This window comes from Mytilus galloprovincialis, chromosome 10 (assembly GCF_965363235.1).
Source record: "Mytilus galloprovincialis chromosome 10, xbMytGall1.hap1.1, whole genome shotgun sequence".
Taxonomy (NCBI): domain Eukaryota; kingdom Metazoa; phylum Mollusca; class Bivalvia; order Mytilida; family Mytilidae; genus Mytilus; species Mytilus galloprovincialis.
Window position 1 is genome coordinate 44,990,057 of NC_134847.1, and position 25,269 is coordinate 45,015,325.

The 25,269-nt window shown below is 32.6% G+C and overlaps 1 protein-coding gene across 1 annotated transcript in view; it reads left to right on the forward strand.

Moving 5' to 3' along the window:
• Positions 1–3,621: 3,621 nt before the first annotated feature.
• LOC143047632 (pyrokinin-1 receptor-like) overlaps positions 3,622–25,269 on the forward strand; it is a 40,460-nt gene continuing 18,812 nt past the window's right edge. The window contains exon 1 of the mRNA XM_076220796.1: positions 3,622–4,800. Within this exon, the coding sequence (XP_076076911.1) occupies positions 4,395–4,800 (406 nt within the window). The 5' untranslated portion in view covers positions 3,622–4,394. The remainder of the gene's footprint in view (positions 4,801–25,269) is intronic.

Genomic DNA, 25,269 nt, shown 5'->3' on the forward strand with positions numbered 1-25,269 from the left:
TGAAGGCTGTACGGTGACCTATATATGTTAATTTCTGTGTCATTTTGGTCAATGTTGAGAGTTGTCTCATTGGCAAGCATACCACATCTTCTTTTTTATATTAGAATAAAAAGGTTTAAAATAAAAAGGTTTAGAATAAAAAGGTTTAAAATAAAAAAGGATTACAATAAAAAGGTTAAGAATAAATATGCTGGAATTAAAAGGAGCCTTTTTCAGTGCTTGTCGTTTGTTGATGTGGTTCACAAGTGATTCTCGTTTCTGGTTTTTTTTATTGATTAGACCGTTGTTTTTTTCTGTCCAGTGAAATGTTTTAAACTATTCATTTTGGGGTCCTTTCAATCTTACTGTTTGATACGAGTCAAGGCTCTGTGTTGAAGGTTTTAATTTGACGTATCATGGTTTTCTTTTTACACATTGTGACTTAGATGGAGAGTTGTCTCATTGACACTCATACCATATCTTCTTAATTCTGCGATAATGTCGATGCACTAAGTAAGTAAACTTAGCCTTTTAAAATCAATCTTGCTTTTCACTGGGACATCACAAATTTACCAACAACATGCTTGTCCTCCTGTCACCGGTTTAATACGGCATGCATTAAAGGTTTTTTTTGTGGGGGGGGGGGGGGGGGGTCGATAAAGCTTGATGTTCGGTGTGAGTCAAACTCTGTGTCGAAGGTCGTACTTTGACCTATTATGGTTTACTTTTAAAAATTTTGAATTGGGTCGAGAGTCTAAGATTTCTAAGATAATACCGATGCACTAAGTAAGTAAAACCTTTTAAAATCAATTTTGCTTTTTACTGGGACATCACAAATTTATCACCAAAATGAATATGCTTGTCCTCCTGTCACCGGTTTAATACGGTATGCATTAAAGATTGCTTATTGGGTTGTCTGTAGGTTAATTCTCTCTATCATTTTGGGGGGCTTTAAAGCTTGCTGTTCGGTGCGAGTCAAAATCTGTGTCGAAGGTCGTACTTTGACCTAAAATGGTTTACTTTTATACATTTTGAATTGGGTCGAGAGTCTTAAGATATCTAAGATGATTCCGATGCACTAAGTAAGTAAAACCTTTTAAAATCAATTTTGCTTTTTACTGGGACATCACAAATTTATCACCAAAATGAATATGCTTGTCCTCCTGTCACCGGTTTAATACGGTATGCATTAAAGATTGCTTATTGGATTGTCTGTAGGTTAATTCTCTCTATCATTTTGGTGGGCTTTAAAGCTTGCTGTTCGGTGTGAGTCAAAATCTGTGTCGAAGGTCATACTTTGACCTAAAATGGTTTACTTTTACACATTTTGAATTGGGTCGAGAGTCTTAAGATATCTAAGATGATTCCGATGCACTAAGTAAGTAAAGCCTTTTAAAATCAATTTTGCTTTTTACTGGGACATTACAAATTTATCCACACTATGCTTGTCCTCTTGTCACCGGTTTAATACGGCATGCATTAAGGATTGCTTATTGGGTTGTCTGAAGGTTAATTATCTCTGTCATATGTGAAATTCATTCCTTGCGTTTGTAAGTAACACGGCAGATAGAACATGCCTATCTCTCAGGGAAAAAGATTAGACGTCAATTTTTTTGTTTTGATGAGTGGAAATTGACAATCTTCCGAAATGCAAACAGACAGAAACATATTCTCTGATTAATCTTAATGACCTAAATTGATATTGATAACGTGGCAATGCGCGCGATAACAGTATGTTGAATAAACAGAAAAGAAAAAAAACTTGCTCGATCATTAAAATCACTCTTTAATAAAACAATGATTTCAAATAATGTAATCGATTTTACACTTAAAAATGTTGCTTTTTACTCTCTAAATGGTGATATATCGTCGTGTTTTTATTTGTAAATTAGGTACACAATAATATAAAAAAAAAACCAGCCCTTGTTTTCATCGAAAAAAAAAAACCAGAACAAACATGTCTTAAAACATAAAGTTGCTTTAAGTGTTTTTGTATTATCAAAATAAATAATTGTGACAAATCTCAAGTATCATGCCTCACATTAAGACTTTATGTGCCTTTCTCGAGTCAGGAGTCTGTTAATTAGTGGTGGTTGTTTGTTGCCCTTTATCCTATGCGTTATTTGTTTATTCGCATTTCATAGCTGACTATGCAGTATGTGCTTCGATCATTGTTGAAGGTCGTGTGGTGATCTATTATAGTTGTCATTTGGTCTCTTTTGACAAGTTTTCATATCGGCATACTACACATGAAAATACCGCACATGAAAAAAGTAACAGAAAAAAGTATGATGGGCTATCGTGTTTGCAATTAATACAACCAAACTTCTAAATCGAGTATTTGTATCTGTGGAAGATTTTAGTAAAAGTTTTAAGTAATTTGTGTTAACGAAATCCATGGCTTAATAATATACCACGTGGTCAGGATTATGTTCATTGCAATCCAAAACGTCATCACATACACGAGCATAGAAAACGAGTTGGGATGTATAAACCCGTTAGACGATGTCAAAGGATCATCACCATCCAAAAACAGAAAATTGACAATAGGAAACGAAAAATCTTTCCTTGTATCGTGAATTTTGTGTAGAGTTCCCTGTGTCAAACTGAAGTATTTAAATAGTCATTGCTGTTTATATTTGATTTCTTTAAAGTAGATTCCGTTGGATAATTTTCAGAAGTATATATATACATAGATAATTCTTGGTTATATCACGATAGCATGTCATTAAGAAACGGGTACAAGTGTTATTGAATTGTTTAGTTATCAGTTACAGACAATAATGTATATTTGCGACTGATAATGTAAAATTATGATGAGTTGTCAAGTGTTCGCAAAAAGTAACTAACATTGAATGTACATGATATTACATATACTAAAACTCATAGATAATCCTTTTGAAAAGTAATAAACACACTTAAAATCGTAATTTACTGCAGAAACAAGACTTGAATTAAGTACACAAAGACATTAATTGTCTTTTGAACGCTAAAGGTGTAACATCTTGTACTATTCTTGTAATTGCTGAAACTTATATTACTTATCCGAGATATTGAGGCATGAAAATATATCACACAATGCGACAAAACAATTTTATGTGTGAATGCAGTTTAAACTTTCATTTACATAAAATGTTATAAGGCCCTACTGCTTTACTTTTTTTATTATGATAAAAGTTTAAGAAATTGTCACAAAACCGAAGAATATGCTTCATTTGCTTCACAACGATATTTCTTTATCAATGTGGGGGTCAAAACATTTTATATTAAGGAAAAAACAGATCCCCCTTTTGATTATGTTAAATGGTCGTTCCTTTCATATGCAGTATTAAACTTCCAACAATAAAACTTATCTTTTTCTTTTTTTTTTTCTAAGTAGATTATTATGCTGTTGAAAAATCTTAATAAGTATATTATATATCAGTTTTTAACAAAATACGGTTTCTTGTATAAAAAGAACATACACGTCAGAAAAACTTGTCATAAATGAAACGATTACAGAAATTTATGTCTGACATTATATAAGTAGCAACGTTATTATCGTAGATCATTTCATGTAACAAGTTAGTAACATATGTCCATGAATGGATCACTGTTTTGTAGTGGTAAAAGCACGTCAGGTCAAATAAGTTAAAAAGAACGCCATTTTACGTGGAAGCGACTAACTAGTAGTTTTGCGATAGTCGTAAAGTAATGTAAAAGATAATTGGGGAATATAACGAATGGCTTTTCCGGAAATAACTATTGTTTTTGTGCTCCTAGTAAAATACAAGATTAAAAAAGGAATATTTATTACAGATTTTATTTATGTTGACTTAAAGCAGTATATGAAAAAGGACAAGGAATCGATATTCAATTTGTTTCGCCGAAGTCATTAATTATATGTCACTTTTATATTAGAGAAGCGGACAATTATTATACTTTGTTGTAAAATTAGACACCAGGGCTCTAATATAGTTTAATAATAAATAATTTGAAAGTAGTAAACTTATTGCAAGTGCTCGTTGAAATAATCAATCAAGACAGTTTGAAAGTGAGGTTATTTTTAGTGCGGGTGTGATACTGAATTGGATTTTTTTTTTAAGTTTGCAAATGACTATCGAGATTTATTGTAATTAAAAGAATGTCACTTAAAAAAATGCTAAATGTTTTTGACAAAGGATTAGTGAATGTGTAATATATGCTTCGTATCGTACTAGAAACAATTATCGGTGGCTATGTAAAATTGGTGATAGAGTTGTATTCTTGTATCGTTACTGATCATATCAAATTAGTATGCTTGTATCAGTTTATTACTGAGATCTTGTCAAATTAATGTAGTTGTAACAGTAAATTAGCAATGATCATCTTTAATTAAATAGCTGAACAAGTTAATATTAAGAATGGTAGGATGACCGTGCTTCGAAGCTCTAATAATGGTCAATGGCACGTCATCTGGTGAATTTATTGATGGAATTTCAAACAATGATTGGGAAGCGAACGAGTCATACTATTCTCAAGACAACGACGATCTGTTTGCATTATCTTTCAATGAATTTATGAATGGTGACTTTTTTGCCAATGTAACCACGGGTTTAGCTCTGGTACCAAATTCAACAAATTTCAACCAAAGGGAATATATGTCATTGTACCTTGGACCTAAAAGGAATAGGTTCCCAATTGTTTTTGGTCTTACAGCTATCTATACAACTATATTTTTCACAGGGATTATGGGGAACCTGTTTACCTTTGTAGTTATTTTGAAAAACTTTTACATGCGAACTGTGACAAATTACTACCTTGCATCTCTAGCTTTGTCTGATTTACTGGCACTTGCATTTGGTAAGTAATTCATATCTATTAAATATTTTGTAACATTTTTGCTCATAGTCTTTTATTTACTTCTTAAGTTCTAAAAATAAGTTTTTACTTTGATTTGATTTTGCATGTTTTTTTTTTTTATATTATTTAGCGGCTAGGTAACAGTGAACAGCGAATGAGTGACAGTGGTAGTCGTTTGTTGCTGTATATATCATATTGATTGCATTTATTATTTTCTGCGTAAATTACGTCGTTATTTTTCTCGTTTGAACTGCTTCACATTCGTCATCTAAGGACCTTTTATTGTTAGTAGTGTGGTTTAGGTTTTGCTCGTTATTGAAAGTCATAAGTCGACATGTAACTGTCTACTTTTGCATCATTATGGTCTTTTTTAAGAGCTGTCTCATTAACAATCAAACTAAAACTTCTTATTCTTATATAAAGGTATACTGTGGATTCATTTATTTTCGTGGGCATCAATTTTCGTGGTTCAAGAAAAACTTGCATATTCGTGGATATCGTGGTTTTGGCAAAGTCTAAATACATTTTTTTAGAAAATTTCAAATTCGTTGTGTAGTTAAACTCGTGGTTCCTCTGTACCCACGAAATCCACGAAAATTGGTTCCCAACGAATATCAATGAATCCACAGGAATAATTTAATTTGTTGCATGAATGATTGCAATTACACAGTCATGCTACTGTTGATTTCTCGGACGATTCTTTAATGATATACCATGTCCCCGTATTTTTGATATAGATGATTTCGTTTAACACGATTTAAAAATTTCTTTTGATTTATTTAAAACCTCTTTCGTGTTGTTCAATAAAGTTTGATGTCAACGGAGTTGTGTTAAGTAGGTGTTATATGTCTTTCGATGTGATTTCCTTGATTTCTCTTCGGAACAGTTTTGGTATGATAAGGGATCATATGTAAAGGTATAAAGAAATGATTTTTCGGAAATCATTTCCCAGTCAGTCAAGAAGTTTTCATAACACATCCCCTAAATTTTCATTATATTTTATTTATTTAAATAAAATTTTATGTTTTAAATGCAATGTAGGGTATACGTCCATGAGACAGTAACCCAACGACAAAATTTACAAAATAATATATCTAGAGGGCACACTCCAGTCTTAAACAATTATAGATATGTTTCTAATCAATTAACTAACTTTAAAGGGGCTCGCGGGTCTAAATCATTTTTTGTTAAATATAGAATTTCGCTATTTTTTTCTATTAATAAATAAGTTTATCCTATACTTAATAGAAAATTCAATAAAAGTAAGGGGTCACCGTTCAATTAAGTTAATAATCTGCCTTTGAAAGAATCATGCATTTTTGTTACCCTTTTTCTTTTGAACTAATAGGTCTGAAGAAAAAAAGGTGAAATCGGAATAAAAAAAAAAAAAAAACTAAATTACTTAAACTTAAATTTAGGTACAGTTCATTAGAAAAAAATAAGAAGAAATATAGGTCATCGATGAGTTAAAAAAAGTTATTTCAATTCTTATGCGAAAAAATAGCATTGTTTAACAAATGGGAGATAATTTGAAGCTTTTTCAATGATATTAACATTTCAAAAGTCATCTGGGGACAAAACAAATTGATTTTTTTGGTTGATTTTTGTACCGTATCACAAAGGAACAACTCATAGTGTAATAAAGAAAATTTGTAATGAAAAAACAAATGTTTCAATTTTTGCTGTTTTTTTTTTTTTTTTTGTACCTCGAGCCTCCTTAAATCGTAATTATGGTCTATAAAAAGTATGAATAAATTAAACAGAAACAATCAAAGGTATATGTGTCATCCACACAGATTATCAAAATAAAAAACAAAAATTAACTAAATCTTAAGATAAGTAGTAAAACAATTCAATTCAATTCAATATTTTATTTTTAAAAGACAACCACAGACGAGTTTACTGACTTTAACAAGACCTATAAATATGTGGTAATGTCAAACTGATCTTAAGAAATCCTTATATTAAGCCCCAGTCCCACTAGACCACGATCGCACCACGCTCACCGCGATCTAAAATAAATTTAGATCGTGGTGAGGTCGCGGTATGAGCGGCATGAAAATGTAAATTTTCGTTGCTTTCATGATGCTACTACGTTCTCTCTAAGCTTCTACAAAGTTCCCACTACGATTATACCACGTTCTCACCGCGCTTATTCTGCGACCTCACTACGCTTATCAAGATCATTCTACGCTCTTCACGTTCTCACTACGACCATACCACGAGTTATCCGATTGCAACACGATCTTACTGCGATTATAACACGTTCTTACCACGATTATACTACGTTCATAGCGCGATCTTACTACGTTCTCAGCAATAACGTCAACATCGTGTTCCATTTCAATACACTATACAGTTCAATTCCTTCTATTTCTGATTAAATCGTAGATTTCTCGGAAACAATACAGTCATGCCACCAAAATCTACCAGAACACGTAGGCATGGTGGTAGGAGTTGATGTAGAGGCAGAGGGAGCAAAGTAAGGAATCCTGATCAAGCAGAGATGTCGGACCGACCAATCCAACCTAAATTACAACCTATTGCTGGTCCATAAAGCTCAATGACGATATTTTAGTGAACGATAGCAGAGATGACATAGATGTATCAATATATATAGGAAGATGTGGTATGAGTGCTAATGAGACAACTCTCCATCCAAGTAACAATTTATAAAAGTAAACCTTTATAGGCCAAGGTACGGCCTTCAACACGGAGCCTTGGCTCACATCAATCAGCACGTTATAAAGGACCCAAAATATTACTAGTGTTAAACCATTTAAACGGGAAAACCAACTGTCTAATCTATATAAAAACGAGAAGCATGGATGAGCCGTTAGAGCAAATGAATAATTACATTCCAACAAACAAAATCTAGGGAGCTTTTTTATATATTTTATATGAAAATGAAAATGAGAATGATGGTCGTAGTGTGAACGTAGTCTGGTCGTAAGAAGAGCGTGATGAGGACGGCAAGGGCGTGCTAGAATCGTACTATGGTCGTGAACAGCGTGGTATAGTCGTAGTGGAAGCGTAATTGGGTCGCAGTGAGAACGTGATGGTCGTAGTGAGGTCGTGATAACGTCGCTGTGCGATCGTAGCGCAGTCACTCCGAATAGAATCACGCTTTCGCTAAGCTCTCGCTACGATTGTACAGCGACCGTTGCGATCTTACTACGATCTTAGTGCGCTCTCACTACGCTTCTACTACGACCTGATTTCGCCACGACCGCACCATGATTGTTTTGAACATGTTCAAAGTTGGCCACGCTCTTCACGATCTTGAAGACCTCACCACGACCGTGATACGACCTTACTGCGATCTACACGATCGCACTAAGATCATCAAAATTTGCATTTTTTTCACAGATCGTAGTGCGATCGTGGCCTAGTGGGACTGGGGTATTACTAATCAGTTATATAAAAGAATAAACACTAGTAATTTTGGGGCCCTTTATAGCTTGTTGTTCGGTGTGAGCCAAGGCTCCGTGTTGAAGGCCGTACATTGACCTATAATGGTTTACTTTTTTTAAATTGTTATTTGGATGGAGAGTTGTCTCATTGGCACTCACACCACATCTTCCTTTATCTATATACAATGTAATTCATATATTTGTAACAGACAATACAATTAAAATCTGTACAAGAAAAGCATCTATTCCGAAATAACGATATATAACAAAAGACAAAAACCACGCCATGATGAAGAAGATCATATTGAGATCTTCTAATACAAATACATTGAGTGAGTCTGGCACCACATGTCCTTAAATCTATAGTAGATATAATGTCATACCAAATAGATAAGATCTATTGGTGCTAGTATTAAAATTGAGAATGGAAATGCGGAATGTGGCAAAGAGACAACAACCCGACCATAAAACAGACAACAACAGAAGGTCACCAATAGGTCTTCAATGCAGCGAGAAACTCCCGCACCCGGAGGCGTCCCTCGGCTGCCCCCAAACAAATATCTTTACACTAGTTCAATGACAATGGACGTCATTCTAATTTCCGAATATACACAAGAAACTAAAATTAAAAATCATACAAGACTAACAATTAGTTTGAATATAATGTCAAAACTACTAATCCTACATGCAGTTAATTTTATTATTGTAATAAAACTTCAAAAGAAAACAAACACCATTTTTTTTCAAATTGAACATGGTTATTAAGCAATAATACTTGTAATGAACCTTCGCTAATGATTTTATGTAGTACAGATATTCTATACACGTATCTCCTATGTTAACAATTTTACAAAACAGGAATAGATTATTAATTTGTTGTTATTTTGTTGGGTTTTTTTTTTTTGTTTGTTTTTTTTTTTTTTTTGTTATTTTATTGCGGGGGGGGGGGGGGGTCCTTATTGTTTTATTCTTATCTTTTGTTAGGCTTTTTTTTTTTTAAACAAAATAATAAAACATTTTGTCGTCCACATTGTTTTCAACTGTTATAAATTGCTTCCATTCGATTGTTAGTGTAAACGTTACGCTCTCATTTTTTGATTTTGAGAACCTTATATTATTGACGTAGCACATATGATTTTGTTTCATGATAAGCATTATCATGTCGCGCAACGCATATTAGAATTGGCAGGTAGACTTTATCTATCTATTGTAACATATTGGTATGGAATTTATTGATATAACCCCTCAAAGATATATACTGCGGTTATCAATAAATATCAAAGATTGCTACATAATGGTAATGTTTGAGTAGGTTTTTCTATAGGAATTTTCGTCCTGAATATGCATGAAATATTTGCCACTGGACGTTAAGCAACCAACAATCAATCAATCTACGTGAATTTCATTTTGCATAAAACAGTATATTCACACGGAGAACATTGCTATTTACCGGCTAAACGTGTTTTACATGAATATACTGATATACTTGTACTTCTCAGTAAATACATTTTCTCTCTCAGAAAATGAAATAGAATTATTGCTGTCTTTTGTTTCGGTTTATGGATGATTTAAATGACCCTTGAGTTATCTATTATTTTCTGTCCGATATTCGACGTTCTGATAATCCTTGAAGACATTCAATAATTTGCAAGATGACAAAAACTTCTAAGTGCTGATTATTTGATATAATGATCATAGGATATCATGTGTTGATTGTTTCAATTACATCAAGCCTACATCCCACTGTTTCTAGTATTTCATTGGTTGGAATTTTTTTTTCACTATTTTTCGCCAATCTCTCAAATCCGAGATTATGATAAATTTACTGTTTGTCAAAGTATGAATTTTTCCAAAAATTAAGGATTTTCTTATCCCAGGCATATATGACCTTAGCCTTATTAGGCACAACTTTTTTGGAAATTTGGGTCCTCAATGATATTCAACTTTGTACTTGTTTTGTGTTTCTAACATTTTTTATCTGAGCGTCACTGATGAATCTTATGTAGACGAAACGCGCGTTTGTCGTATCAAATTATAAGCCTGCTACCTTTGATAAGTATATATACACAGTTGACACAATATTGGCGGATCCAGGGGGAGGGTTCCGGGGGTTGGAACCCCCCTTTTTTGAACGATCAATGCATTTGAATGGGGACATATAGTTGGAACCCCTCCCCCTTTGTCCTGGGTTGGGAACCCCCCCTTTTTTTTAAATGACTGGATCCGCCCCTGCACAACTGTGTTAATATCGATATTAAGGTTAAACAGTGGTCATTATCATGATTGTTACCATTTATACTGACCATTATTGTAGTGATAACTGTAAATGCCTTCCCTAAAGGCGATTAGCTTTGTAAATTCGTAAAGGGCAAGTTCTTAAACTTCTTTTTCAAATAACATAAGTTATCGATATATTTTGTTGTCATCCAAAATGCACAGGTAGACACGATTCCCTTTTGTTAAAGGGAATCGAAAATGAATTTTTAACAATTATTAAAAGAATAGAATGAAAAGTCTAAAATATAATGAAGTACCAAAACATTTGCATGGAGTCTTAAGTAAAGGGCATGAAAGGGTACTAAAATAGTTACTTCCTTTAAGTGGGACCAATTGCCTTCTTAACGGTCATTTGTCCGTTATGCTGGATTCATAAATGTGCATATGTCTGAAGTTCCTTGTCTGACAAAGTCGTCGGTGTTGGATATTGATAGTGATTGCCATTTCCTGAACAGCTAACTTATAATAAAGATTAATAAAAAGACATAAATAATTTTCACTTTCTGCGATTCACTTGCAATTGCTTGGACTTCATATAGCATGTTGCAATAGATCGACGAAAAGAAAGGAGGAATTAGAATTGAACTTCAATGGTAAATGTCATGATTACATTTTGATCATAGCACATATCGTCCTTTTCCGCCCCAATAAACACAAGTGATTAATAGAAAAGGCATCGAACATGAAGTTTTAATTTCAACAGTTTTCATCAGTGGATGTTGACACCACCGTAAATAATTTCCATTGATTCAATGGCTAGAAGCATATCGGAAGACACAAAACAATCATGTATAGGGAATAGCGCTCTAATTTGTCAAATTCTTGACGGTGACGTCACAGTTAGAATGTTTACTTTTATCTCGACTTCCGGATTTTCGGATGTTTTAATACTGTTTATGTTTTACAAGACCACTGCTGTTTTCACATGACAGTAACATCGACAGTGGTTATTTTAAATCAGATCTTAATGTTTTTGTCCTTGGAGAATCTAATGATGACATACATGTATCTTTCTAATTCTGTATATGCAGACAATGAATAATGATGAACTTGGACTATTATATAAACACTTATAAGTGTCTAATTTGTTGAAAACTTCTTGATCTCTTAATGTTGATGTATTTTGATGTTTTTCTTCGTTTGTCTGTGTTTCATTGACATTTTTGTCTTCACATATTCTTTCATTCATGTCAGAATACATGACATCTGCTGTTATCACACGACTGTAACCTCGATATTTTATCTAAATGTTTCCGTCCTTTGGGGATATGAGAATGACATATCTTTCTAAGTCTCTATTTTGCAGACACTGAGGAATGTAAACTTGGAATGTAAAGACTCGGTCACACCTTACCGGAGAGCTCGAACGGACGCCTAACGGATAACTTTTTATCAATCCGTTCTTGTCCGTTAGACGTCCGTTCTTATCCGTTTGACGTCCGTCCATATCCGTTGCATGTCCGTTAAGCGTACGTTTTATCCGTTGACGTCCGTTCTGTCCGGTGGAAAATTTTGAGCATGTTCAAAACTTTGAACTGACGTCCAACGGATAAAATGTCCGTTGAACGTCCGTTAGGCGTCCGTTTTATACGGTACTCGTCCGTTTCGTTTCCGTTTTGTATCCGTTACGTCTCCATTATACATCCGTTGGAGGTCTGGAAGATAAATTCACTAACGGACTTCTACTGGACGTTTAACGGATAAAACGGATGTTGAACGGATCTGGAACGGATAAATGCCAATTGAAAATTTCGAGTCAGAAATGCCAATTATTGGTATGTAAGATTTTTTTAAGGTTCATGAATTCTTATTATTCATAATCGATCTTAAGAGTATAGGCACGTCAACACAATCAAGCAGTTCTTATTCAGGCCAGACACTGCCCTTTGGCGGAATTTTGAAGAACAAACCAAAACCAGTTACGCAGAAACATTTTGAATATTTATGCGATTTACATGTATTATTATTGTCGCCTTTGATTTTTCCGTATATCTTGTTCATCCGTTTTATCCGGTACGCTTCCGTTATGTGTCCGTATTATGCGGTACTCGTCCGTTGGATGTACGTTCGACATCAGTTCTGTCCGGTACGTGTCCGTTTCTCGTACGTTACATATCCGGTGTGTGTCCGTTATGCATCCGTTACACGTCCGTTTTATTCGGTCAGTACATCAACGGACTCCCAACGGATAACAATTTTGTCAACGGACAACTTTTATTTTCATCCGTTAGGCGTCCGTTCGTGCTATCCGGTAAGGTGTGACCGAGGCTTAATATATACAATTCAAAAGTGTCTTATATTAATGAAGACTTTTTGATCTCTTGACGTTGATGTATTTTGATGTTTTGCTTCGTAAATTGTGTCTCGTTGACATATTGTACTTCATATATCCTTATCCTTTCATTCATGTCAGAATGAACGGGGTATGGTTCAAATGTTTTAAATGATTTAAATCAATCTAAACTTGTTTTTACGTATATTATAAGTCTTTGACAAAGTATAATTAAATGCCACACACATTGTATGAAGTAAATTTTTCTTTAAAAAATGAAGCGGTAAAAAGGGTCAACTGTTGGGTTTTTTTCGGAAATGAGTTGCTGTCGTTGACCATTAGAAACGTTTCCTACAACAATTGTGGGTTCTTCAATTTACACAGCCTACTACATATCTGATCAAAAGACAAAAAATGTCAATGTTTTCTCAATTTTTCTCAATGAGTTCAATAGAAGAGTATGTTTGAAAATTAAAAGTAATGTTTTAGCAACTATTAGAAAACATATGAATAGTCATATTAAGTGATTAAGTGATATTATTTAATATTATTAATTCGTATATTTTAACAAATTTGATTCGTTTAGGGATAGTCACATGTTAAACTATATTTTCGAAGGTAGAGAGAAAACGGCGGATAGCAAAAAGCATATTGACCGGCAAAAAGCATATTGCACGGTTATTTTTAGAATATCTAAAAACCGACATACTTTGTGACGTCATGCAATGAATTTCAGGATATTGTTTAACGTTTTGAAACAAATGATATCTGTGATCGATTATTTGACGAAAAAAAATCTTCAAATACATAAGATGTCAAAAAAAAAGTAAATGAAATAACAACTAATATGTTGTTATTGTCAAGGAGACAATGTAATATCTATAAAGTTCCAACAAACCTAAATGACTATTTTGATACAAACATGGTCGGAAATTAATAATATAACAAATATAGCCTTTGTATGAGGTCAATACAAGATATATCGACCCAAAGAAGTATATCGACCTCGGACTTCGTCCTCAGTCAATATACTTCTTTCAGGTCAATATATCCTTGTATCGACCTCATACAAAGGCTATATTTGTATAATACATATTTGATGTACAAAATGTAATATGTATTTTACAACTAATCACTGCCCTAAGTGATTACATTATATTATTAACTTTATCATAAACTTTACTTTTGAAAAAAAAACTTCAATCTATACTTAAATTGAATGAGGTACTAAACAAATTTCTTCATAAAAGAGAACTTTTTAAACAGTTACATACTAAACCAGGGTCACACCCATACCATATCTATTTTAAAGTGTTTACTATACAGGTATCTTTTTCTCTGTTCATCTGTTATGCAATCATTAGCTGCTTGGTAATAAACCTTTAAATATATTTGTGTGTTCCATTAAATAAATATATATTTGAACAAAAACAAGGAAATAAATATACTGTGGATTCATTAATTTTCGTGGATACCAATTTTCGTGGATTAAAGAAAACTTGCATATTCGTGGATATTTAATTTCGTGGTTTTGTTGAAGTCTGTATACAAAACCTTAGGAAATTCGTCATTCGTTGAACATTGAATTTCGTGGTTTATCTGTACCCACGAAATCCGCGAAAATTGGTATCCAACGAATAATAATGAATCTACAGTATATGCTATAAATAATTTACGACTATATTTTGAGACATTAATGTTTCATTTGTTTGACGAAATGAAAAAGAATATTATTTATGGTGCTACATGCTAAAAATTCTCATGCTGTGTTAATCTTGAAATGAAAATATATTTATATAAAACCTTATTGGGCATGATCGACTAATGACGCATTGCATGCTATACTACTATATAAGTATTGGTAAATTTACAAGTGCATGTACATTTTTGCTCATAAAATGCCAAAAATGCAGAAAATTCTATTTATATTAGACTCATAATACAAAATGTATCAATGAATTTTCGGTCAACAAACTCATGATGGCGTCCTACGTTACCACTTGGAACTATTGGTTTCATAGTATTCCCGTACGTAGTGACCTTCTGCTGTTGTCTGTTCTATGGTCGGGTTGTTGTCTCTTTGACACATTCCCCATTTTCATTCTCAATTTTATCTATCAAGGAAATAATGAAATACATCACACACTCTTGAATATTGTATCAAATGGAATATGGAAACTTCATATACATGCGTTAATGATATTTTTAAAAATAGAAATGTATTAGTAAACAATACAATACGACATTATCACAGCTAAATGTTCATAGTTTGTTTCTAATTATTGGTTTACTCGTGTTGTGCTAATTTTGTTTTCAATTGATTGAAACACACATCATGAGTCCACTATTCGCAACCAAGGATTCAATTTGTAAAACGCACTGGACTACTCTATAGTTTTATAATTATAATGTCTGTAAATAGTTATCAAAGGTACCAGGCTTATAATGTCATACGCCAAACAGGCGTTTCGTCTACATAAGACTCATCAGTGACGCTCAGATCAAAATAGTTAGAAAGCCAAACAATTACAAAATTGAATATCATTGAGGACTCATAATTCCAGAAATTTATGGCAAATATGGCTAAGGTAATCTACAAAATGTATGCCTGTGAACACAGAATAATTCACGATAAGTATTTTGAAATAATTTAACGATACATTGTACTTTCCTGTAGTATCTTACATTAGTTGAACCTAAAATAGCATATCATGGACACATGGTGCCCAGTTATATATGATATTCTTTCTATTATTGCATCAGTACATAATAGTTTTCATTTACCAAATACGATTATGCATATATACAAATTATATAAAATCAACATTTATTAATTTTCTTTCATTACAAGCAATATTTTTAATGCGAATACCGTCAATAGAAATTATGGTCGTAAAATTATGACAAACTCAGGATGAAGTGAGAAAAGCCTTCTTATTTTATTTCAAATGGTTAAAGTCCGGTAAAAAAAGTTTTTGAAGAATTTCATAATTGTTTTTTTTTTTCATTTTTACTGTCTCAGTCTTTAATTTTATAGTGCGTTTTTCTATGTTGTGATGTTATACTATTGTTTCAGTAAAGGGAGAAGGTTTGGGACCATTAATACGTTTAATCCCGCTGCAAATGTTTGCACCTGTCTTAAGTCAGGAATCTGATGTACAGCAGTTGTCGTTTGTTTATGTAGTTCATACGTGTTTCTCGTTTCTCGATTTTATATAGATAAGACCGTTGGTTTTCCCGTTTGAATGGTTTTACATCACTAATTTTGGGGCCCTTTATAGCTTGCTGTTCGGTGTGAGCCAAGGCTCCATGTTGAAGGCCATACCTTGACCTAATATGGTTTACTTTTATAAATTGTTATTTGGATTGAGAGTTGTCTCATTGGCACCAATACCACATCTTCCTATATCTATTTAGTTTTCTTTTGTTCATGGTTTTGTCCCTTTTTTGTTTGACTTGTTCGATTATGGCATATTCAACTCCTTTCTGATATAAACAGCCTCTTTTTTCAATTTTAGCGATGAAATATATTTCGCCTCATATGATAAGAAATGAAGAACGGAAATACATGATACGTTTTGTATGTGCACGTGTTAAAAAAAATTGAGGTTAAATTTTATATTTGGATCGAAACGATTAACACAGTTAAAACCAGTACAGATGTTCATTTAATGCGCTCAGTCTTGTCGTTTAAACCATTCATTGCTATTTATGTCTTGTGATGTTTAAGATTTGACAATATATGCATATCCCTAATGTTCTTGTTTAATACATTTCAATAAACATTAATTTTATTCAATGATATTGGTATGTATAAATACACGGTAAGCCTGTTTAGATTGTACATATTTTATTGATACAGTTTGCCAAATAGTCAGCACTTCTAAGTGGACATAAAATATCCGTCAAACTAGATATTTACCCAACTTTGCATTTTTCGAAAAACTGAGGACTGTCTACGTCAGGACTGGATAATCTAAGCTATATTTTGCAAACCCTTTCAGAATTTTAACTTTAACTTTTTTATTCGAGTTTCACTGATTAGTCTTTTGTTAACGAAACGTGCGACTTGTGTACAAAACTATAGGCCTGATCGATATCATAAATGAGTTTTATTTTCATGGTATAATTCTTTTTTAGTTCCTCTTACCTACATTGTATATCATTGGTTTCATTTTTGTAGTGGTTGGCATATTGTTTCATCTTTTGTTGCTGATTAAATCAATATTATAAGACTATTTTATTACTTACACGTTGTTGAGCACGGATCAATTTTTTTACTTAAATGCACATCAACTAGTGCAATATTATAAAAAAAATCCTTGGGTCACGGAATTTCAAAATTATTATCTATAAAAATATCTCCCTATTCTAATTAGTAATGTTATGGAAATTTCTATTTCGTTTTATTAGATTTTATTTGATGGTAGATTGTGTAAAAAGAATATTTCACGTAATGCCCTTCATAAATCTTAAGCAAAGAAATGCAGATCACACTCGGGTAAAAAATAGCCAATATACTGAGGTTATTACATTGTAAACCTTATTTTATAAGATTTTAGCTTTAACATTTCCCTGAAACAAATATGAAAGATTACATATGTATTAATTAAACGAAACTATATATATATCAGTTTTAGAAATCTAATAATCCCTAGTAAGTAGTGAGATTTTTGGGGCTATACAGTATAAAAGTGTTCAAACCGAAAGTCAGATTCCAGCATTTTAATAATTTTAAATGACCTGTAAAACGTCCAAAAGTTACTATAGTTCAAATAATTCTTTATTGCTAAACAAATAAAAACATAACTTTGGTCATATCAATACCGACACTAAAACGGAAACCTAAGACAAACGATGCTTATATTTAACTTATTAAGAAGGGATATAGTTACGATACTGTTGTCAAGTCATTAAAGATTGCATATTTTGGCGTTAATATTGATTCACTTATAGGGTCTTTACATCGGAACTAAACACACTTATTATTAATAAACCAGTTGTTGGCATGACACGGGTTATGTTCTTCTCATATATGTTATGATGGTATGATACTAAACCCCTCACGGGGAGGATTTTGCCTGATATTCATATAATGAAGACATAATTTTTCAATCAGTTTAATTGAAGTCTGGAGCTGGCATGTCAGTTAACTGCTAGTAGTCTGATGTTATTTATGTATTATTGTCATTTGGTTATTTTCTTTGGTTACATCTTCTGACATCAGACTCGGACTTCTCTTGAACTGAATGTTAATGTGCGTATTGTTATTCGTTTACTTTTCTGCATTGGCTAGAGGTATAGGGGAAGGGTTGACATCTCACAAACATGTTTTTGTCTTAGTTGCATGATCTTTTTATTAGTTGTTAGTGGCTTTGAACTAGCTGTCAGATAACTGCGAGTACTCTCAGATCTGTTCATTGTGTCTTTTTGTGTCGGGATGTATAAGTACCGGGCCACGTCCACTTGTATTTTTGTCCATCTGATGAGTTAAGCCTTTTTCAACTGAATTTTATAGTTCGTTCTTATGTTGTACTGCTATACCACTGTCCCAGGTTAGGGGAGGGTTGGGATCCCGCTAACATGTTTAACACCACCACATTATTTATGTATGTGCCTGTCCCAAGTCAGGAGCCTGTAATTCAGTGGTTGTCGTTTGTTTATGTGTTACATATTTGTTTTTCGTTCATTTTTTTACATAAATAAGGCCGTTAGTTTTCTCGTTTGAATTGTTTTACATTGTATTATCGGGGCCTTTTATAGCTGACTATGCGGTATGGGCTTTGCTCATTGTTGAAGGCCTTACGGTGACCTATAGTTGTTAGTGTCTGTGTAATTTTGGTCTTCTGTGGATAGTTGTCTCATTGGCAATCATACCACATCTTCTTTTTTATATTAACCCCGCCGCATTTTTGCGCCTGTCCCAAGTCAGGAGCCTCTGGCCTTTGTTAATCTTGTATTATTTTAACTTTTAGTTTCTTGTGTACAATTTGTAGTTAAGTATGGTGTTCATTATCACTGAACTAGTATATATTTGTTTAGGGGCCAGCTGAAGGACGCCTCCGGGAGCGAGAATTTCTTGTTGCATTGAAGACCTGTTGGTGACCTTCTGCTGTTGTCTGCTCTAGGGTTGTTGTCTCTTTGAAACATTCCCCATTTCCATTCTCAATTTTATGCAATTATAAGATACATGTTAAAACAATTACTATTCTCCTTTTCTCAGGTCTAATGAATCCGTTTTATAATAAAATGTATATGAAAAGATTTATTTATAACATGAAATGAAACCTTTTTCATTGTTCATGGTAGCGTGCGATTAAATTATTATTTTCTTCAACAACTTTAACACTATTAACACTGTTTAAACATAACAAATAGTCATACAATGCTCTTAGTCTTGTCGTTTAAACCATTCATTGCTATTTTTTTAAATTTGACAATTTATGCAATTCCCTAATGTTCTGGGTTAAAACATTTCAATGAACATTAATTTTTATACACGGTAAACATTTATAGAATTTACACATTTAAAACAAGTTTTATTGATACAGTTTGCCTCGTAGTCACAATTCTATAACTTTTTGTACTTAAATAAGGCCGTTAGTTGTTTCCTTTAAATTGTTTAACATTTGTCATTTCGGGGCCATTTAAAGCTGACTATGCGGCTTTGCTCATTGGTGCAGGCCTTACGGTGACCTACATGTATAGTTGTTAATTTCTGTGTCATTTTGTCTCTTGTGGAGAGATGTCTCATTGGCAATCATACCACATCTTCAATTTTATAAGACAGGAATGGAATACCTTAGCTGTATTTGGCAAACACTTTCGGGAATGTTTATTTTCAATGCTCTTTTTTACTTAGTACTTTATTTGGCCTATTAACTTTTTTATCCGAGCGTCACGGATCAGTCTCTCGTTAGCAAAAAGTGCGTCTGGTTTACCAAATTATAAGCCTGGTTGATAAATGAGTTTTATTTTCATGTTATAATTCTTTGTTAGTTCCTCTTACCTACATATTGTATATTGGTTTCATTTTTATAGTGGGTTTGTATATTCAATAATTGTTCTTTTGCCGATTAAATCAATATTGTAAAACAATTTTATTACTTACACGTTGTTGAGCACGGATCATTTTTTCTTAAATGCACATCAATCAGTGCAATATTACAAACAAATCCCTGGGTCACGAAATATCAACATTATGACCTCTTTTCTCATAAGTTACATTATGACATTGTCTATTTTGTTTTATTAGTTTTTTTATTTGATTAGATTAGATGGCAGATTGTGTAAGAAGTAAATTTCACATAATGCCCTTCATAAATCTTCAGCAAAGACATAAAGATCACAACCATAAAAATAATTAGCCAAGATATTGAGTTTATGAAGTAAACACCTTATTTTATAAGATTTAAGCATCAACATTTTTCTAAAATAAATATGAAAGATTACATATACATTAAGGTAAACGAAAAAATAATAAAACAGAATGTCAGAATCCAGCAGATACCCAGCATTTTTAAAGATTTGTTTTTATAATGACCTTTTCATTCATGTCAGAATACAGGACATCACATAGCAGTTACCTCAGGGATGGCTCTTTTGATTCACATCTTGATGTTTTCGTCCTTAAGGGGATCTGAAGATGACACATCTTGTTTAGTCTTTATTTTCCAGACGATGAGGAATGTAGAACTTGGAACGTTATATGTCTTATTAAGACAATCAAAAAGTGTTTCATATTGATGGATACTTTTTTACCTCTTGAGATTTTTGTATTTTGATGGTTTGCTCCGTTTTGTTGTGTTTCATTGACATTTCCTTTCATTGACATTTTGTACTTCACATATCCTTTCATACATAACAGAATGATCGGAATATGGTTCACATGATTTGAAGGATTCAAATCAATCTGAATGTGTTTTTTACGTATATTGTAAGTCTTTGCTCAAATTATAATTGAATACCACACTAGTTAAAACCAGTACAGATGCTCATATAATGCTCCCAGTCTTGTCCTTTAAACCATTCATTGCTATTTATGTCTTGTGATGTTTACGAATTGACATTATATGCATATCCCTAATGTTCTTGGTTAATACATTTTGACAAACATTTATTTTATTCAATGATATTGGTATGTATAAATACACGATAAGCCTTTTTAGATTGTACATATTATATTTATACAGTTGCCTCGTAGTCGGCATTTCTGTGTTGACATGAAATATGAGATAAACACAGTATTGACCAAACTTTAATTTGAACTGTAAAAAAATAAGGAGTTTCTACGTCAGAAATGGATATCCTTAGCTGTATTTGGCAAACACTTTCTGAAATGTTTATCCTCAATGATCTTTAACCTAGTACTTTATTTGGCTTTTCAAATTTTTATTGGAACGTCACTGATCAGTCTTTCGTTATCGAAACATGGAAGTAGTGCGCAAACGTAATGGCCTGTTTGGTATCTCAATTTTTTTTTTAGTTCCTCTTACTTATATTGATTTCAGTTTTCATTCGTAGCTGGCATATTCAATAATGTTTCATTTGCCGATTATGACAATATTGTAAGACGATTTTATTACTTAAACTTGTTGGGTACGGATCATTTTTTTCTTAACTGCACATCAACTAGTGCAATAATACAAACGAAATCCTTGAGTGACGAAATTATAATCTAAAAAAATATGTCTCTATTCTCATTAGTAATATTATGACAATGTCTGTTTTGTTTTATTAGTTTTTTATTAGATTTTATTTTATGGTAGATTGTGTAAAAAGTAAATGTCACTTAATGCCCTTCGTGAATCTTCAGCAAAGAAATAAAGATCACAATCTTAAAAAATAATTAGCCAAGATTTTGAGGTTATTAAGTAAAAAAAAACTTAATTTATAAGATTTTAGCTTCAACATTTTCCAGAAACAAATATGAGAGATTACATAAAGCTTCGGTCACACCTTACCGGATAGCGCGAACGGACACCGAACGGATAACTTTTTTTCAATCCGTTCATGTCCGTAAGCAGTCCGTTGTTATTCGTTAGACGTCAGTCCATATCCGTTTCGTGTCCGTTCAGTGCCCTTTATATCCGTCGAACAGACGTCCAACGGATGAATTGACTGTTGAATGTGAGTAGGCATCCGTTTTTTACGGTACTCGTCCGTTCTGTGTCCGTTTCGTATCCGTTACTGGTCTGTTATACATCTGTTGGAGGTCCGGTTGATGAACAGACATGAACGGAAGGATAACAGATAGATTACTGATAAAACAGATACGTACCGAGTGTAAAACGGATACATACCAATTGAAAAATTTCTCGTCAGAAAAATCCATTATTGGTTTGTTAGATTTTTTTAGTAACTTGAATATTTTTGGCTCAAATTCTGAATCATGGTCAGGCAGAGTTATTAGCTTTTTTCTGACATTTGTTTTTTCCTATTCCTTTTCCAACTCTACCATTTGGTTAATATTGAAGAATAAACTAAAACAGTCAAACGAAAACTTTTTTATAAATGTAAGACTACGTATTTTCTATTTACATATATTATTATTGCCGCCTTTAATGATCTGCTTATTTTGTTCCTCCGTTTCATCCGGTACGTTTCCGTTATGTGTTGTATCAGGTACGCTTCTGTTATGTTACCGTTTTATACGGTACTCGTCCGTTGGATGTATGCTCGATATCGGTTCCGTCCGGTACGTTAGCATTTCTCGTACGTTGCATGTCCTGTATGTTTTCGTTTGGCATTCGTTACACGTCCGTTTTATTTGATCAGTACACCAACGGACTCCTAACGGATAAATATTTGGTAAACAGAAAACTTTTATTTCGTCCGTTAGTGGTCCGTTCGAGCTATCCGGTAAGTTGTGACCACAGCTTAATATATTAATCCAAACGAAACTATATATGCTCCAACGTTTTAATTTTTAATAGCTAACTTTCTTAGTCAATCTACCATGCAGTATAGACAACCAATAAAACATATAAATATTGAAATATCAAAGTTTCGTTGTTCCCCCCCCCCCACCCCACCCACCCCCCCCCCCCTTTTTAAAGCATGAATTTCCTGTGTATTATATTCTTTAAACGTTTTGCACTTTTAAGAATTGTGTTTTTATTTCCACTTAATATTGACTAAATACAATTTGTTTTAACATAAAATAGCTAAAATTGTTATCCTTTGGCAGATAACGATGTTTTGGGCAAGTGCATTGGTTGTTTCAATTGGCTGTTTAATTAACAAGAAGCGTAATTTCAGTAATCTTTTTGATGTAAAAAACATCTTAAGCACTAAATATTTTTTTTTTTTTTCATGGTGAATAACAATTGAATCACAGACAAAAAGTTTTGTTTTCTCGCATTTTGGGCGATAAAGTCAGTATCATAAGACGATGTTTTACCCACAGGTTGTTGAGCACTGATATATTTTCCTAAATGTACATCAACTAGTGCAATATTATAGAAAAAATCCTTTGGTCATGAAATATTATCATTATGATCTGTAAAAATATGTCTCTATTCTCATTAGTAATATTATGACAATGTCTATGTTACTTTATTAGTTTTTCATCAGATTTTATTTTTTGGTAAAAATTAGATGTCACATAATGCCCTTTGTAAATCTTCTGCGAAAAAATAAAGATCACAATCACAAAAATAATTAACCAAGTTATCAAGGTTATTAAGAAAAGAAAATTAGTAATATATTTTATTGTATTTAAGCTTCAACATTTTCCTGGAACAAATATTAAAGATGACATTATTATGTATAAATGTAAACGAAAATATAAAAGTGTTAAAACAGAATGTCAGAATCCAGCAGATACCCAGCATTTTAAAGATTTGTCTCTTAAACGAACTGTAAAACGTTTAACAGTTGCAGTTGTTTATAAAATTCTGTATTGCTTAACATACTAAAGCCAATTTTGGTCATAGCAATACCGACACAAAACAAACAGGAAAAACTCAGCAATTATAAGATACATAGATTTTGGATCCTCAATGCTTTTCAACTTTATACTTTTAGGCTTTCTCACTTTTCTACCTGAGCGTCATTGATGAGCTTTATCATGTTTATGGAGAAGAAACGCGCGTCTGACGTATCAAGTATTAGCCTTTTGCCTTTGATAACTAATTAAAAGGAGTTATTGGTCTCCTTTCCTAAGTTCTGGAGACTGTAAAGATTTATTTATAACATGAAATAAAACCTTTCTAGATTTTATGCTATTGCTCGATTTAATTATCATTTTCTTCAACGTTAATATCCGCCTGTAACTTGTCATGAGTTTTATGTAGACGAAAAAATAAAACAAGAAACTGATATAATAACTTATAAGTCAAATATGTTTCAAGATTTGGTAATCCTTTGGGTTGATTCCATTACTGGCAACGTTTCGTCCTGCACGACAGTCAACACTGTAGTGCTGACAGGTAATACCATTGATACGGTCATTACCTGTTAATTGGCAATTAACAAAATTTCATACTATCCGAACAACTTTTTATGGGAAAGAAAATGAAAATTATTACAGCAGCATAAACATTTTGATATTAGTGCCGTATTGCCTGAATATGGAATTCCCCATGCTTAAACGGAACTTTTCAAACATATTTAAGCAAAACAAACGTCGGAGTTGTACAGGTAATATTTAAGCAGAGTATCCGTATTTGAGGACAAATACTGTGATATCAAATATGTTTACTCGCAAAAATATGTACTCCATCAACTAATTGCGTGATGTTTCCAATACAGTTAAATTCGACACTGTCATTTATAGAAGACAGAAAACACGTCAGTACAGCTATTTGGTTGATACATTGAAAAACAAGTTGAAAGATTGTTATTTGTTTAATTTTGTTATTGTTGAAATCTTTTAAACATCAACCATGTACTCTATGAAAACAAATCGACTTAAAATAAGTATAGAATATTGAAATATTTGTTCTCAAAATTTTTGTAACTGCTGCTTTTCGCCCAATCGTATTGTGGTGTTTTTCGACAAAGATAAACTTTCAACAATAGCTTTTTTTTGGGGGGGACACAGTACATATCATTACAAAAATCTTTGCCATATGACTGAAATAAAACTAACGTAGTTTGAAAATATAGTTTCACTAGAAATCCAGGATCAGAACGAATTCAAAGACAATGAAATTTAAAAAAAAACAAAAAAAATATTGTTCTCAATTTCTGAGCTTCATATATATGTTTTTGGAAAATATTGGTCATATATTAAAGAGAAATCCAGGATGACAAAAAGACATTAGTGAACAGAATTTAGAAGAGATAAACTTAATTTATGTAAAACAAATAGTGTTTGTATGTTAAAACGAAAACATTGCATCAGAAGCTCGAAATAACACCGATATGCAATGCGTGTTTTGTCTTTTTGAAATCATATTGAAATAAGCTGAACAATTTCGTTAAATCTTACAATCTATGTTCAGATTTTAAAGAATTCTATATGTAAAGATTTGTAAGAAAAGTTCAATTTACTCAGGATTA